This window comes from Dendropsophus ebraccatus, chromosome 14, assembly GCF_027789765.1.
Source record: "Dendropsophus ebraccatus isolate aDenEbr1 chromosome 14, aDenEbr1.pat, whole genome shotgun sequence".
Classification (NCBI taxonomy): domain Eukaryota; kingdom Metazoa; phylum Chordata; class Amphibia; order Anura; family Hylidae; genus Dendropsophus; species Dendropsophus ebraccatus.
In genome coordinates, this window is record NC_091467.1 from 13,595,676 (window position 1) to 13,611,196 (window position 15,521).

Genomic DNA, 15,521 nt, shown 5'->3' on the forward strand with positions numbered 1-15,521 from the left:
CGTCACACCGGAAGTGACTCGCAGAGGATTGTGGGGATTGAAGTCCTGTGTAACCAAGCGCCGGCAAAGGAAAACAATCGCTGAATGACCGGGACTACACGTCGCTGCGACTTTATTACAGGGAGTGGGGGATACATGATGATGATGCCCACTGCTAAGTGGTACCTAAGGTATTATGGTCAAAATCATCATATATCCCCCAACCTTGTTTAACAGCCAAAGTGTACCTGCAAACAAGTCACACAGGACTTGCATGAATGTCTATGGTAGCTAAGTAGCAATCCATCTCAGGTGCTCACCATTGTTGTCACCCATTTACTTACCTTAAAGGGTTTGTTCATAAAAAAAAAAAAAAAATCTTTTAAACCAACTAGTGCCAGAAAATTCCAGTACTTATCAGCTGCAGGATGTGGTGTATTCTTTCTAGTCTGACACAGTGCTCTCTGCTGCCACCTCTGTCTATGTCAGGGACTGTCCAGAGCAGCAGCAAATCCTCTCCTGCTCTCCAGACTGGAAAGAACATACTACTTCCTGCAGGACATCCAGCAGCTGATAAGTCCTGGATTTTTTTTAATAGAAGTAAATTACAAATCTCTGGCACCATTTTTTTTGTGAACGACCCCTTTATCTGCGACGCTGTATAATCCCCACAATGCAGCGTTGTGCGCTATAACAATACATAACCACATCATACCCAGACAGACACGCTTGTGGTTTTGCAATAGTCGGTGACTCACAGGTTTGTTTGGGATCTGACATCGAGACTGTGAGATCAAACTGAGCGGTAATTGCACAGACTCATTTTTGTTGTGTTGCCACTAAAACGTCTGCAGCGTGATATAATAAGCAGGTCATCCGTGTGTCACCGCCTGAACTGGAGAGAAGCCTGTCTGACCAGTCCAGCTGGCCCTGCACATGGACTGCACATGGAAGGCGCACAGAACTATTTTAATAATTGACGTCATACTCACAGCAGGCGGCCGGATTGGTTTCTGATGACAGGCAGCGGCAGAACAGCCCAGGGCTGCATCCAACTTCTTCAGCCACCAGTAATAAAATGCTGACCGATTGCACTTGAGCATTGTACTCCTCTGTATTAGTCAATCATTGATGATCGGTAGAAAAATCTTGTTTTCCAGTACTTATCTTCTGCTGTATGTCCTGCAGGAAGTGGTGTGCTCTCTGCTGCCACCTCTGTCCAGAGCAGTAGCAAATCCCCATAGAAAACCTCTCCTACTCTGGACAGTTCCTGACATGGACAGAGGTGGCAGCAGAGAGCACTGTGTCAGACTGGAAAGAATACACCACTTCCTGCAGGACATACAGCAGCTGATAAGTACTGGAAGACTGGAGATTTTTAAATAGAAGTAAATGAGAAATCTATATAACTTTATGAAACTAGCTGATTTGAAAGAAAAAGATTTTCACCGGAGTACCCCTTTAATAGTGAAGCTAAACATTTACACTATTACGTTACTACAAGCCTGCCAGGACTCAGTGTTTTTACATCTGACAACCAGACAGTCATCTCCAACTAGGAATGGCAGAAGAGGAGGAGAGAGGGTGACACGAGGAGAACAGTGTAAGCTGAATGACCAGGTGGACCCTCCATTGTGATCTTTCATATGACAGGAGTGGAGCGCACTTCATAGCAGGTTGGGGCTGGTTGCATTCAGTAGCCGGGCCCTCACTGTTAATGACCGGATGCACCGATCGCGCTGCAGCCTGTCATCGTCCCCTTAAACGCTGCAATCCTGCAAGTCCCGCTCATGGTGTAAAGTGAAACTGGCCCAGTTACCCCTAGCAACCAATCAGATTCCACCTTTCATTTTCCAAAGAGTCTGTGAGGAATGAAAGGTGGAATCTGATTGGTTGCTAGGGGCGACTGAGCCAATTTCACTTTACACCATGTTTGATAAATCTCCCCCATTGTGTGTTACAGAACCACATAGGAACATTATAGTAAACCCCCTCCCCACAAACACACACAACATTTCCCCTGTAACAATGACCCCCCTCCTGTAGGAAATACCCAAGCAGGTGATGGTGACGCCCCCTGAAAGCAATGTCAAACCCCCCCCCGCCCAAAGGCATTATTCTCCTTGTAGCTGATACCCCCCCTAGGCAACAACAGTAATTTACTTCTATTAAAAAATCTCAAGTCTTCCCATACTTATCAGCTGCTGTATATCCTGCAGGAAGTTTTGTTTTATTTTCAGTCAGACACAGAGCTCTCTGCTGACATCTCTGGCGGAGACAGGAACTGTCCAGAGCAGGAGAAATTTTCTATGGGGATTCCTGCCTCGGCCAGAGGTGGCAGCAGAGAGCAGTGTCAGACAAAATAAAACATTTCCTGCAGGACATACAGCAGCTGATAAGTATGGGAAGACCTGAGATTTTTTTTATAGAAGTTAATTACAAATCTGTATAAACTTTCTGGCACCAGTTGATTTGAAAGAAAAAGATTTTCGCTGGATAACCCCTTTAACTGTGAACATTCATCGGGAACGCTGACAATTAAAGGGCCAGAGCACAGCACTGCAGCAGGCGGTGCTGTTACTTCTGCCTCTGCATAATGTAAACTTTGCTATGGACAAGCTGGCTATTGACTGGTGGTGACGTTATAATGGTGGCAATTTCACTGGGCCCCCCTGGAGCTTAGGGGCCCGGTGGTAGCCCAGATTGCCATCATTATAATCCACCTATGGATACAGCTATAGGCCTGCATCCAGCTTCTTCGGTCACTGGTAATAAAATGCAGAGCGTTCTGGTTTGGCCAAATCTGAGCGCACATCCATCAAAGCCGGATGTATACAAGGTTCGCTCATTTTTAGTCTCAACTACTATTTCGGAGATGCTCTGCAGATTCTCGTTATCCATTTCTAACGGAATTATAATTATGTTCCAATTCCGTGTAAACAACAATATTTATATTTACAAATAAATTCTACAAAGTGTAAAGAAACAAACAGAAAAGACTCCAGTCTATAGCAAGGGAACAGAACCTTGGGTCTCCAGCTGTTGCAAAACTACAACTCCCATCATTGCTTTAGCTTTGGCTGTCCAGGCATGATGGGAGTTGTAGTTTTGCAACAGCTGGAGACCCAAGGTTCCCTACCCCTGATCTATAGGATTATTCTAGAAAAACCTGTCCCAAAATGGACAGTTTAGAGCTAAAGGGTTGGCTGGGGCAATGGAGAAGAGATGTCCGCTTGGCGTTTGTTCTGTTCTGAGTTCTACTATAGAATGGATCCCGGCCCGTCGCGTCTTTAGCTTTTTCTTTTCTGGATTTCTTTGGCTTCACAGAGAAGAATTCCCTGAGCAGGTCTTCCACCTCCCACTTCTCTGCATTGTCCTGTTTGCAGCAGTGCAGCGCTGCAGGGTCAATGGGGTGAGCTTCTGTATTGAACACATAGCCTCCGGCACCCACCACACATTCCCCATAGGGGGTCACTACCAGGTCAAATTCAGATCCGTCATTGTGGATGAAGTTGTCCGGGTCGAATAACAGATAGAGATATTTTATTGTTTCTGCCAGAAAGAAAGATTCCATTCGGTTGTCTAATTTGTGATCTCGGACGTCTTTGATCTGGGGGAGAAATAAAGTATAAGGATTAGGATGCCCAAATGTAAGGATACAGGGGGAGATTTATCAACATGGTGTAAAGTGAAACTGGCTCAGTTGCCCCTAGCAACCAATCAGATTCTACCTTTCATTTTTTCAAAGAGTCTGTGAGGAATGAAAGGTGGAATCTGATTGGTTGCTAGGGGCAACTGAGCCAGTTTCACTTTACACCAATTGATAAATCTCCCCCACAGTGTGTTACACAGTGGGTTATTGTGATTACGCCGTTTACGGCGTGAGATCAGGAATGTAATAACTTAGTTCAATCGATTACGCACGCAGCGATACCAAATATGTTTCTTTATTTTTATTTATAAAATGGAAAAACACTTTTTTTTACTGTACACTGTAACTTTTAGTCCCCCTGAGAGACTTTTAGTATTACTGCCGTGATCTCCCATAGAGATCACTGCAGATCAGATCATTGCTGTATTACTCTGGTCTGCAGCAGACCAGGCACATCCCCCCACTAAACACCAGGGAAAGGGGGAAACAATACATTTAAATGCATGTGTCGGTTTTGACAGCTGCATTTAAAATGAATAATTATCATGAGCGGCGATCGGACCGCGCCCGCTAATGGCCGCGGTACTGGGCTACACAAAGCACCCGGGATCATGGCGGTTCAGAGCTGGGCCTCCGCACAACCCCTCTCTGAACGCCCCCACCCACATCAGGACGTACTGTTATGCACTGATGCTGGAAGGGGTTAATAAAATGAAAGATTGTATGAAAATGGGGCTGATGATAAAGGAAAAACTAACTCCTTTCCTTAGTGTCCCCCTGGTATATGGCAACACTTTAAAGAGATTGTCTAGTGTAGAAGATGATTGTTTGACAACCTCATAGGGTAATATGTAAGGGGAAATAGCAGCATTGTTCAGGATTAGAGATGAGCAAACCTCAAACCAGAACTCCCAGCACTTGGTTATCGGTGGCTGAAGAAGTTGGAAGCCGCCCTAGGGAGTCCTGGAGAATATGGATACAGCTATAGGCCATAGGCTGTCCCTAAGTTCTCCAGGACTCCCCAGGGAGGCATCCATCTAAGGCTGGGTTCACACTGCGTTTTTAGCATATGTTTAACGGATCCGTTTTTTTTAACGGACAAAAAAATAAAAATAGTGTCAGCAACGTTTTTGTGTCCGTAAAAAAAAAAAAAAACGGATCAGTTTTTTTTTTATAATGGAAGTCAATAGAAAAACGGATCAAAACCGATGCACACAAATGCATCCATTTTTGCAATGCGTTTTTCATCCTTTTTTTTTCCTTCAAAAAACGGATTGCAAAAACGCAGTGTGAACCCGGCCTAATTCAGCTACAGGAAACAATACGCAGAGCATTCGGGTTCAGAGAACACTACTAGTCCCACTACAGGACGTACCGTTGCAAATCCACAATCCACTTTACTTATTTTCTCAATGGATTCTATAGCATCTCTTCCCAGTTCCAGCAGTGTCGGGTCCTTGGTGGCTCTATACAGATACATGGCGCTCTCTATCAGCTCTGGAAGACATCACAGACAAATTCAATGGATTCCTGCCCTTCTTCCAGGAGAGCATCAATCCTATCCAACGTAACCGATGTCCATGAACCTACCGGGCCGCAGCGGGTAGCCCTCTCTCTTGTCCACAGTAAATCCTTGTGGAATATTGTAGAATTCCGGTAATCCGCCAAACTGCTTCCAGACCGTGTAATAGTTTAGGAACGTCCTCATTGCATTCCCAATATCTCCTATTAGGCTCTAGAGGACAAAGATTGTATTGTTAGAAACCGGGGGGGGGGGGGGGGGGGGGGGGTTAACAAACATGGTGTAAAGTGAAACTGGCTCAGTTGCCCCTAGCAACCAATCAGATTCCACCTTTCATTCCTCACAGACTCTTTGGAAAATGAAAGGTGGAATCTGGCCAATTCCACTTTACACCAGTTTGATAAATCTTCCCTTATGTGTACAAATATACTTATCAATAGAGATAAAGCAGCGATAGCTAAAGGTCCCCATACACGTTAGTCTTTTTATGGCCGTGCACGCTGGGGTTTGGTCGCCAATCATAGGTGTACGGGAGTCTTCCGATAGATGATGTCAGTGGAGATAAGGTTCAGGCGTGATGAAAAATTATCGCCCTGCTCCTTTGTTTGAAGAGAGATAAGCCGCAGCCATAGCTCTCTGCGGCTTACCCCTTCCCATAGAGAACAAAGGAGCGCTCATGAGAAAAGTTCCTGTGCAAGTAAGCAATTTTTAACGATTAACGAATGCAAACTAGATTGTTTATCGTCAACCTGAAATCGTTCACCATATTACACAGAACGATGGTCGTTAGTTACGATTCTTACTACGATCGTTTACTCCATCTGATCCCAGGAAATGAAGGAACAATTTGGAATTACACTGAACGATTAGTGAACGAATACGGAATTACAGCGATTGTTGCCTGCAAATACACTGAACAATTATCGTTTAAATTCAAACGATATAACGATTTTATTCACGGTAGTAATAGGGCTCTAAGGGGAGGACAGGAGCTGGTCCGGAGAAAGACTAATCGTTCGGGCATCACTTACTTAACCCCCTCCTGCCGCTGGGCAGTAAATTAACATCACTGCAACCTATGCTGCAGCGTTGTTAATTCGCGCCGCAGCACGACACAGGCGCAGGAGCTGGGTCTGTGTCATCCCCGGAGGGTCATGGCTATCAGTGATCACCCTATACATACTGTGGTCAGCACGACTGCAGCATCTATAGGGCTTCTGACAGAGAATTCTCCCTCTACAGAGGGAGAATTCTCTGTCCGCTGTCCATTGGGGCTCTGCGGAGCCAGGCTTCCGGTTTCCTGGCTATGGAAGCCGGCGGGGAGAGGGAGGAAAGGCTGGTGTGCGGGGTGCGGGCCCGTGAGCTCTGCCCCCTCCCCTCTCTCCCCTGCCGCTGTTACAAGATAGTAACAGCAGCAGGGGACAGAGGAGAGGGGGCAGACACAGGGACATCAGCTTATGGGATCATTATGATCCTATAAGCTGATGTCCTAAAACGACCTGGGCATTGAGGAATCAATGACCCCAGGTTGTGAAAAGGTTAAGGTATATGGCCAACTTAAAAGAGATCCGTGCAAAATGCACAATCCCCCCCCCCCCCCCCCTTCCCTTTACCATTATCATGTAATAACTTACATCCAACCAAGTCATAAACTAACCAGGGGGGCAGAGAAGACCCTGTAGCGAAAGCCGCTTACCTGTAACCCAGGCCAGAAGGCTTCCAAGGACTGGAATATTGGCATGGAGACGGTGCCCTTATACATCTGCACCCAGACATACCAGTCATCATACTTGGTGTAGTTCTGAATGGCCTTGTTGTAATCTAAGGAAGGGAAATGTTTTCCTATGAGATTCAGGATACCGATATAACCGATACTGTGGTTCTTCCATCATAGCTATAAGAACCTGCCGCTTCCAGAGGGATTGTCTCACTATGTAATAGGTCTAGGGGTCTCCTGACTCTCTGCGCCCTATGGAGGATGGTAACAGGAGGACCAAGTGGGCTGGATTCCAATATCGTTTAGAGGTGTTGCCCAGGCTGAACTAAGGCTCGGCTCTCTCATGTGCATGGACTGTTTTAGGTGACCGCAGTTACTTTACATTACTATTTCAGGACTGGACTCGCTCTGTACACTTAGTCCTCTGATCCTGCAACTATATAATCTATATTGTTGTCCTATACTCTTAAAGTGGTACTCCAGCGGGGAAATTTTTTTTTCTAATCAACTGGTATTACAAAGTTATACAGATTTGTGATTTATTTCCATTTAAAAATCTCCAAACTTCTAGTACTTGTCAGCTGCTGTATGCTTTACAGGAAGTGCTGTATTCTTTCCAGTCTGACACAGTGCTCTCTGCTGCCACCTCTGTCCATGTCAGGAACTGTCCAGAGCAGGAAAGGTTTTCTATGGGGATGCTCTGGACAGTTCTTGACATGGACAGAGGTGGCAGCAAAGAGCACTGTGTCAGACTGGAGAGATTACACCACTTCCTGCAGGACATACAGCAGCTGGTAAGTACTGGAAAGCTTGAGATTTTAAGAAACCTGAATAACTTTCTGACACCAGTTGATATGAAAGAAAACAATTGCCAGAGTACCCCTTTAACTAAAAACCAATATCTGTGCATCCTTACTATTGGAGGTCTATATGTTGCCTTAAGCAATCTAATAAAAATAACAGATAAAAGACAAAATAAATATATTAAAAAAAAAAACCTTAGTTATGAAGTTTACAATCACTCCCTGAGGCTTACCCAGAAACATGGACATCATCTCCTCATCCTGTAGAAGAATGGCTCCTTTAACAAGGTATTCAAAATAGGAGTCAACGCCGGCTCCGATCCCCGCATCCTGGGCCACCCATTTGGAAGTGATTACATCTATGTGATTTCCTACCTACAAGGGAAACACATAAAAAAAAAAAAAAGAATTTTTTTTTTTTCCTTTCTAGGGTTATGAGTAGAGAAAAACACAACTATCTGATTGTTCGGCCTATGACTGTATCCATGGTTACCAGGACTCCCTAGAACAGCATCCAACTTTTTCAGCCATCGGTAATCAAATGCCGAATGATCAGACTCCAGCATGCTCCACGGGACAATTATTGTTCGCTAAACGATCTCAAACGACCGCTATTGCGAACGACCTGAAATCGTTCACCCAATTACACAGAACGATGATATTTATGATTGTTCTTGCGGTCGTTTTGTCGTCGCAATTGCGTCTTATTCCATGTAAACGATTTGCGAAGGAGCAACAATAAAAATAGGTCCAGGTCTTATTAAGCGATTTCTCGTTCGTCGTTTAATCGTTACCTGCTATTCAACCAAACGATTATCGCTTCAATCCGAACGATGTAACGATTATCCGAACGATAATCGTCCCGTAGAATAGGGCCCTAACAGAGCGATTTTTAACGACTAACGATAAACGATCGCAAACGAGATTGTTTGTCGTTAACCTGAAATTGTTCACCATATTACACAGAACCATGGCCGTTAGTTACGATTGTTATGCTGCGTTTACACGGAGCGATAATTCGCCCAATGATTTTTTGTTATAACGATCAGCATTTAGACGAAACAATATATCGTATGGAAAAATCGTTTTGCGATCACTTAAGCCTATCTCGCACATAGGTTAAATCGGTGAACGACCTGCAAATTTTTTGCGAACGACCAACGACGATTTGAGAACATGTTCAAAGATCAAAATGAACGATTTCTCGCTCGTCGCTTGATCGTTTGCTGCGTTTACACGTACGATTATTGTTCAAATTTGATCGTTATCGTGCAAATTTGCACGATGTTCCGTGCAAACGCAGCATTACTATGATCGTTTATTCCTGCTGATCCCAGCAAAACAATGAACAATGTGCAATTACACTGACGATTAGTGAACAAGTGTGGAACTTAAACGAACGAATGTGGAATTACAGCGAATGATTAACGATAATTTTAGGTTCAGATTTAAATGAACGATCAACGACATACGAACGATTTTTCGATCATTGCCTGCAATTACACAGAACAATTATTGTTTAAATTCAAACGATATAACGATTTTTCGCACGATAATCGGCCCGTGTAATAGGGCCCTAAGAGCTCTCCATAGGACCACACAGTCTCCTCACCAATCCAATCTCTGAGCGACTCTCCCACAATCCTCGGAGGGCTCGCTTTGCTACCCTTTCGAATTCTGGATCCCCTGTTAAGCGACTCAGCGTTGCAAACTCAATGATGTAGGTTCCGATCCCCGCAGTGCACGTCACCGGAGTCTCTGTGGGGTTAACCCCTCGCAGGAGGTTGACTGTTCCAAACGGCATTCCAGTCTGTGTATCAAACGCTGGAAAAAATATAAAATAAATTGTGAAATAATCTTTTTGCCGTGGCCGCCCCTGTTCTCCCCTGCTACCTGGACTGCCACCACATGCAGGGGTTGTGTTCTCGCCTTCAAGGTTTTTTTTGTTTTTTATTGCAATTATTGAACACAAACTCAAACATTAAATAAAAGTAAAGTAGTCTCAGTCTTTTCTTCATTCGAGTCCTTTATTTATGATCTGTACCCGGCTTTGTATCCAGTCATTTTAATTAAAACACACCTAAAGAAGGTGCTTGGGGTAAAGGTTGTTGAGATGAGCTGACCATTTTAAAGAGGTAGTTCACCAAAAAATCAGCTGATGACAGATTTCTAGTTTACTTCTATTATAAAATCTTCAGTCTTCCAGTACTTATCAGCTGCTGTATGTCCTGCAGGAACAGGTGTATTCTTTCCAGTCTGACACAGTGCTCTCTGCTGCCACCTCTGTCCATGTCAGGAACTGTTCAGAGCAGTAGCAAATCCCCATAGAAAACCTATAGCACTGTGTGAGACTGGAAAGAATCCAGGAAAGGTCATGCCAGCTGGAGATACAACCGTGCAAGGAGATCTGCATGCAAATCTGCGTAATTCTTGAAATAAAGCCTTGATTTTACATCAAGTACTACTACTCCCATCATTGAAGGAGTGATGTCCATCTGATGCCGTCAGCGCCACCAAAGTCCCGGATCTTCTTGCATTGTTGAACCTCCAGCTGGTATAACCTTCCATTGATTCTCCACCAGGATCTCCCGACCCCGCAGACTGGCTGCAAGAGGCTCAATATTTGATTATGCGATCGGCGGTGTCGGGCTCGTAGCATGACCACCCCAGGTGAGCGGCTCCAAAGCCACCATTTTTATTCTAATATCCAATTTGCAGTAACACACTATGTGCGCCCCCGGTGTTTTCTAATCTTTCCAGTTACACCATAAAGAATCCACCACTTCTTTCAGGACATACAGCAGCTGATAAATACTGATAAAGACTGGAGATTTTTTAATAGGAGTAAATTACAAATCTCTGACACTTTCTGGCACCAGTTGATTTGAAAGAAAGCATTTTTTGGTGAACTACCCCTTTAAATAAAGCTAGCATCACTTTCATGCTGCCTGAACCACAAGTCATTGGGGCGGTCCCTAACAGCTTCACCCTCCCCCATTGGACCAATGACTTGTTATCAGCCAGCATGATAGGTTCCCTTTAAATACTCTGTTTTACCTGGAAGAAGTTTCCTAGCTGCATCTTCTGCCATGCGAAGTAACGGGCCAGAACACGGCCACCCGGGCTCCAGCTCCAGGCCAGCTTTCTTAGACAGGAGGTGAGCGGACAGAAGCCCCCCGACCACTAAAACCAAAGTGATATCAATTATAGTAGGATATATAAAATAACATATACCATACCAATAACATAAATATTAATAAGGTAAACCTCGGATGTTGGTCTCGAACACTGAAGCGTTGACGTCGATATCAAAGTCCACAGTGTCCTGCAGGACGTTCACCACTCGGTGGAACTCGGAGACATTGCCAATAATCTGCAAATCCCAAACCGGATGAGACTTATTCATTCGCTGTACAAGATGTCTAACGTTTTACCGATTCTGCATAACAGTAACAGACGTATCCAATCTGCTGATACGTCCTTATAGCGCAAGGGGTGCCGAGGATGAAGGTAAGATTCTTACGGTCATCCTCGGTGACTTTTTTTAATCAATAGGCTAATTCGGCATTTTGTGGCACTGGGGGAGGGACTACTGGGTGCACCGACCTGCCATCTTCTTTGCGCCCCTTTTAATGAATATGAGCAGAGCGGGCCAGCCAGGTGTGCGATAGGGATATATCAGCTGGTTAGATTCTTCTAACCCACTATATGTTTCCTTTTAAAGGGGTGGTTCACTAATTTTTCTTTTTCTTTCAAATCAACTGGTGCCAGAGATTTGTAATTTACGATTAAAAAATTCTCGATTCTTCCAGTACTTATCAGCTGCTGTATGTCCTGCAGGAAGTGGTGTATTTTTCCCAGTCTGACACAGTGCTCTCTGCTGCCACCTCTGTCCATGTCAGGAACTGTCCAGAGCAACAGCAAATCCCCATAGAAAACCTCTCCTGCTCTGGACAGTTCCTGACATGGACAGAGGTGGAGTCAGACTGGAAAGAATACACCACCTCCTGCAGGACATACAGCAGCTGATAAGTACTGGAAGAATGGTGATTTTTTTAAATAGAAGTAAATAACAAATGTCTGGCACCAGTTGATTTTATAGATTTTTTTTTGTGAACTACTCCTTAAAAGTGTATGGGCGCACGGCAGTACATGTTGGAAGACTTTTTTTTTTAACACATCTTGATGTAGCCCCAAAACATGACGTGTAAGGGGTCTTAGTAATAAGAATAACGCGTAATAACATATTGTGGTTATGGCGTCTGCAGGTAAATACCCACCAATAATGTGTCCAGCGCATCAATCAGAGTCAAAGAAAAGCTGAAATAGAAGAGAAGAGAGTGAGCGCTTAGAGTGACCTGTAAGATAATAGATAATATATAGAGATAATAAAACCATGTGACTGAGAATGGCCGGCCCACTCCGTCAATTATCAATACAAGGAGCGGGCTGTCTCACGCTCTGGGGGTGGGGCAGTGCTCCTAACGGTGCTCCGGACCAAGGATTAAACTGCTACCAGCACGGGAACGGTGCCGAAGAGGAAGGTAAGAGACATAGCCTCATCCTCAGCGCCCCGTGCACTAGATCTAATCTGCTTAAAGTTCCCCTTTAAATGTGCCCAGGGTGGGGATAGATCACCACAAAAACTTTACCCTCCTACCAGCGCTTCCTCCTCTCCGTCCCAACGTGTAAGAAACACATGCCCAGGTAATCACAGATCGCAATGGTGAGCAGTGAGCGTATCAGGACTTGAAGAGGAAGCGCTGACAGTAAGGATCAGCAGCATCAGGGGATCAGAGGACAACAAAGAGGGATAAGCCGCTGCCAGACACATACACCTCAGATTGTTGTGGCAGTGAGTTATCACGTCTGATCTTTGTTTTCCCGGAGGAGGTTGCGGTGCCCCGTACACGTCCGGCCTCGGCTGACATCTGGGTCGGGGAGCCTTTATTACATGTGTTAGGTAATCTGATAAAGCACCATAATGGAAACATGACAGACCCCCCATAAAGGCAATGGGGTCCATCAGTGTAGCCGACCCAGAGCTGCATTTAGATCCTAAGAAACTATGGCTAACTATGGCGAGGCACATGTCAGCGATGGCTTACCTCCCCCAGGTGTCCTGGCCATCACACGTCAGAGGCCTCAGCTCATCGTACGGGAAGGCGTTGTCCAGGTAGTTGTTGTACGCGTGATAGAACATGGCCTTCACCCGATCCCTGGAAATACAGCACGTCTATAGGCTGAAGCGTCACTGACGATTCATTTTTTTTTTGCAGAAATCAATAGTCCAGGCGATTTTAAGAAACTTTTTAATTGGGTTTATTAGGCAAATCTGCCATCATCTGCATTCAAAAAGACTTTCCCCAGGTCCCCCATCCCCCTCCTCCACTGCTCATTATCAGGAAATCTCGGCTCTTTTACATCAGTCGAGCCCTGTGTAACCAATGGAGTGAGGAGGGGGAGGATAGAGGTCAGTCGGTAGCAAAAACATAGGATTACACAGTGGGACCTGTGTGAAAGCCGGTATTCAGGGGTCAGAGAGGTCAGTGCTGTCAGAGGAGATAGCCCAGTGATGTAGCTGTAAATTAACTCTTTCTTGTCCTGTTTTGGTGCCTCATCTCCCCTCTCTATAGAGAACCATGAAGACAGGGGGGAGCGCTTCAAACTGCTTTCTCATGATAAAAACGCATTTTTCGGCTAATAAACCCATTTACAGAGTTTCTTAAAATCGCCTGTACTATTAATTTCTGCAAAATAAAATTTAAAACGACAGTGACACTTTAAACAAATAGAGACTGAAACTCAATACTGTCAGATCTCAGACTGCACTAATAACAGGTGCGGTTCGGGCAGCATGAAAATAGTGACAGGTTCCCTTTAAAAGGCTAATGCTGCTTAAAGTGTTACTGTCACTTTAAGAAAATGTCACACAGCCCTATGAGCACTGCAGGTCTGACTCTGTCACAGTGTTTGCTGGGCATTGTAGTCCATCCAGGTGACTACTGCCCCCATCACCCCCAGTACTCTTACCTGTACTTAGCCATGTCCTGCTGAGTGATCGGGCTATGCCTGGCATTGTGTCCCGGCAGCACGGCTATCAGCACCCCCACATACACTACATACACCAGCCCGACCATCGGCTCCTGCCTGCTCACAGCATCCTAACACATAAATCCCGCCCACTTCCTGGTTTAGACAGAAGCAGCGCCGCCATTGGTCAGGATGACGGGTCACACTGGCGGCCATCTTTCTTTCTGGTGAGTCGTCATCGCTAGGGGGCGTGGCTTAGGATAAGCAGACTCAGCGTTAGATGCCAGTGTGATGTCTTGACCACGTGATCGCTCAGCTTCTGGGTCCTGCTGAGTGCTGTCACGTGACGCGATCTGTAATCACAGCCCATAGAACTTCGCTGTGTTTAAATTAAAGGGATTCTCCATTATTATTATTTTTATACCCGTGCTCAGGATTGTGTTAAATAGGTTAACTATAGGTAGGCACCCTTTAATTCTCATCAATCCTTCCTTCTGATCTGTTTACACGGTTGCTGTGATGTATACCTAATGAGATCACAAGGATATCGAGATCAGTGATTGGCTGGAGATGTGATTATATAATCAGAAGGAAAAAGAAGGTGGCGCTGGATATGGCGAGGAGTAGAGTTGATTTTCTTTCACAATTCAGAGACTTGACAAAATGTTGTTCATCCCTTTTAATGTAAATTAAAGGGGTACTCCGGCAAAATCTTTTTGTTTCAAATCAACTGGTTTCAGAAAGTTATATAGATAAGTAATTTACTTCTTTTTAAAAATCTCTAGTCTTCCAGTACTTATCACCTGCTGTATGTCCTGCAGGAAATGGTGTATTCTTTCCACTCTGATGGTGTGTGCACACTGCAGAATCCACACGTGTGACCCGCGGTGGATTCCGTCGCCCATACCCGCACGCGGCGGCCTGCATCTCCGCCTGTGCTATAGACTCTAATCTATGGCACGGGCAGAGATGCGCGCCACCGCGTGCAGGTACGAGCGACGGAATCCGCCACGGATCACATGCGTGGATTCCGTAGTGTGCACGCACCCTTAGGCTATGTTCACACAACGTATAGAGACCGACCGCGTCACGGAACGGCCGGTCTCTGCACGGATGATCTTTTGGCCGCAGGGTTCTGATGCTGGGGCATCAGAACCTCCCATAGCACACAGTGAAGCAAGCGGCCGGAGCCGCTCGCTTTACTGTGTAAACCGACAGGGTTTCCTACGGCCGCAATTCATTGAATTGCGGACGCAGAAAACTGACATGTCAGTTCTTTGCGGCGCTGCACGGGATCCCGGCCGGGGCGTATACGCTCTGGCCAGGATCCCACTGAAGCAGATGGCAACAACGGCCGTATTTATACGTAGTGTGAACATAGCCTTACACAGTAATTAAAGGGGTTATCCAACACTACAAAAACATGGCCACTTTTTCCCCTTTGTTGTCTCCAGATTGGGTGGGGTTTGGAACTCCGTTCCATTGAAGTAAATGGAGCTTAAAGGAGTTATCCAGTGCTACAAAAACATGGCCTTTTTCTCCAGTTCTCCTCTTGTCTCCAGTTCAGGTGCAGTTTGCAATTAAGCTCCATTCACTTCAATGGAACTGAGCGGCAACCCCCCCCCCCAAGCTGGAGACAAGAGCGGTGGTGTCTCTGAAAGACAGTGGCCATGTTTTTGTAGCGCTGGATAACCCCTTATAAAAATTTCTGCCACCAGTTGATTTGAAAGAATATATATATTTTTTGGATGAGCTACCCTTTTAAAGTGTTTGTAAATGTTTGGAATATTATTTCCCTGAGAAAAAAGGTAAGGT

General features: G+C 45.2%; 1 protein-coding gene across 2 annotated transcripts; it reads right to left on the minus strand.

Annotated features, from left to right (window-relative positions):
* Positions 1-3,094: 3,094 nt before the first annotated feature.
* Positions 3,095-13,903, minus strand: EDEM2 (ER degradation enhancing alpha-mannosidase like protein 2). 2 transcript variants are annotated; one of them, XM_069952311.1, is made up of 11 exons: positions 13,707-13,902; positions 12,782-12,892; positions 11,954-11,993; positions 10,941-11,046; positions 10,731-10,856; positions 9,286-9,497; positions 7,907-8,048; positions 6,850-6,974; positions 5,222-5,366; positions 5,007-5,128; positions 3,095-3,589 (listed from the first exon to the last, which is right to left on the minus strand). In XM_069952311.1, the coding sequence occupies exons 1-11, from the start codon at positions 13,811-13,813 to the stop codon at positions 3,134-3,136; spliced, it is 1,692 nt and encodes a 563-aa protein (XP_069808412.1). In that variant the 5' UTR covers positions 13,814-13,902; the 3' UTR covers positions 3,095-3,133. The 2 variants fall into 2 exon arrangements, with proteins under 2 accessions (XP_069808412.1, XP_069808414.1); XM_069952313.1 differs by lacking the exon at positions 12,782-12,892 and having other exon boundaries at positions 13,707-13,903.
* Between the last annotated feature and the right edge of the window lie 1,618 nt (positions 13,904-15,521).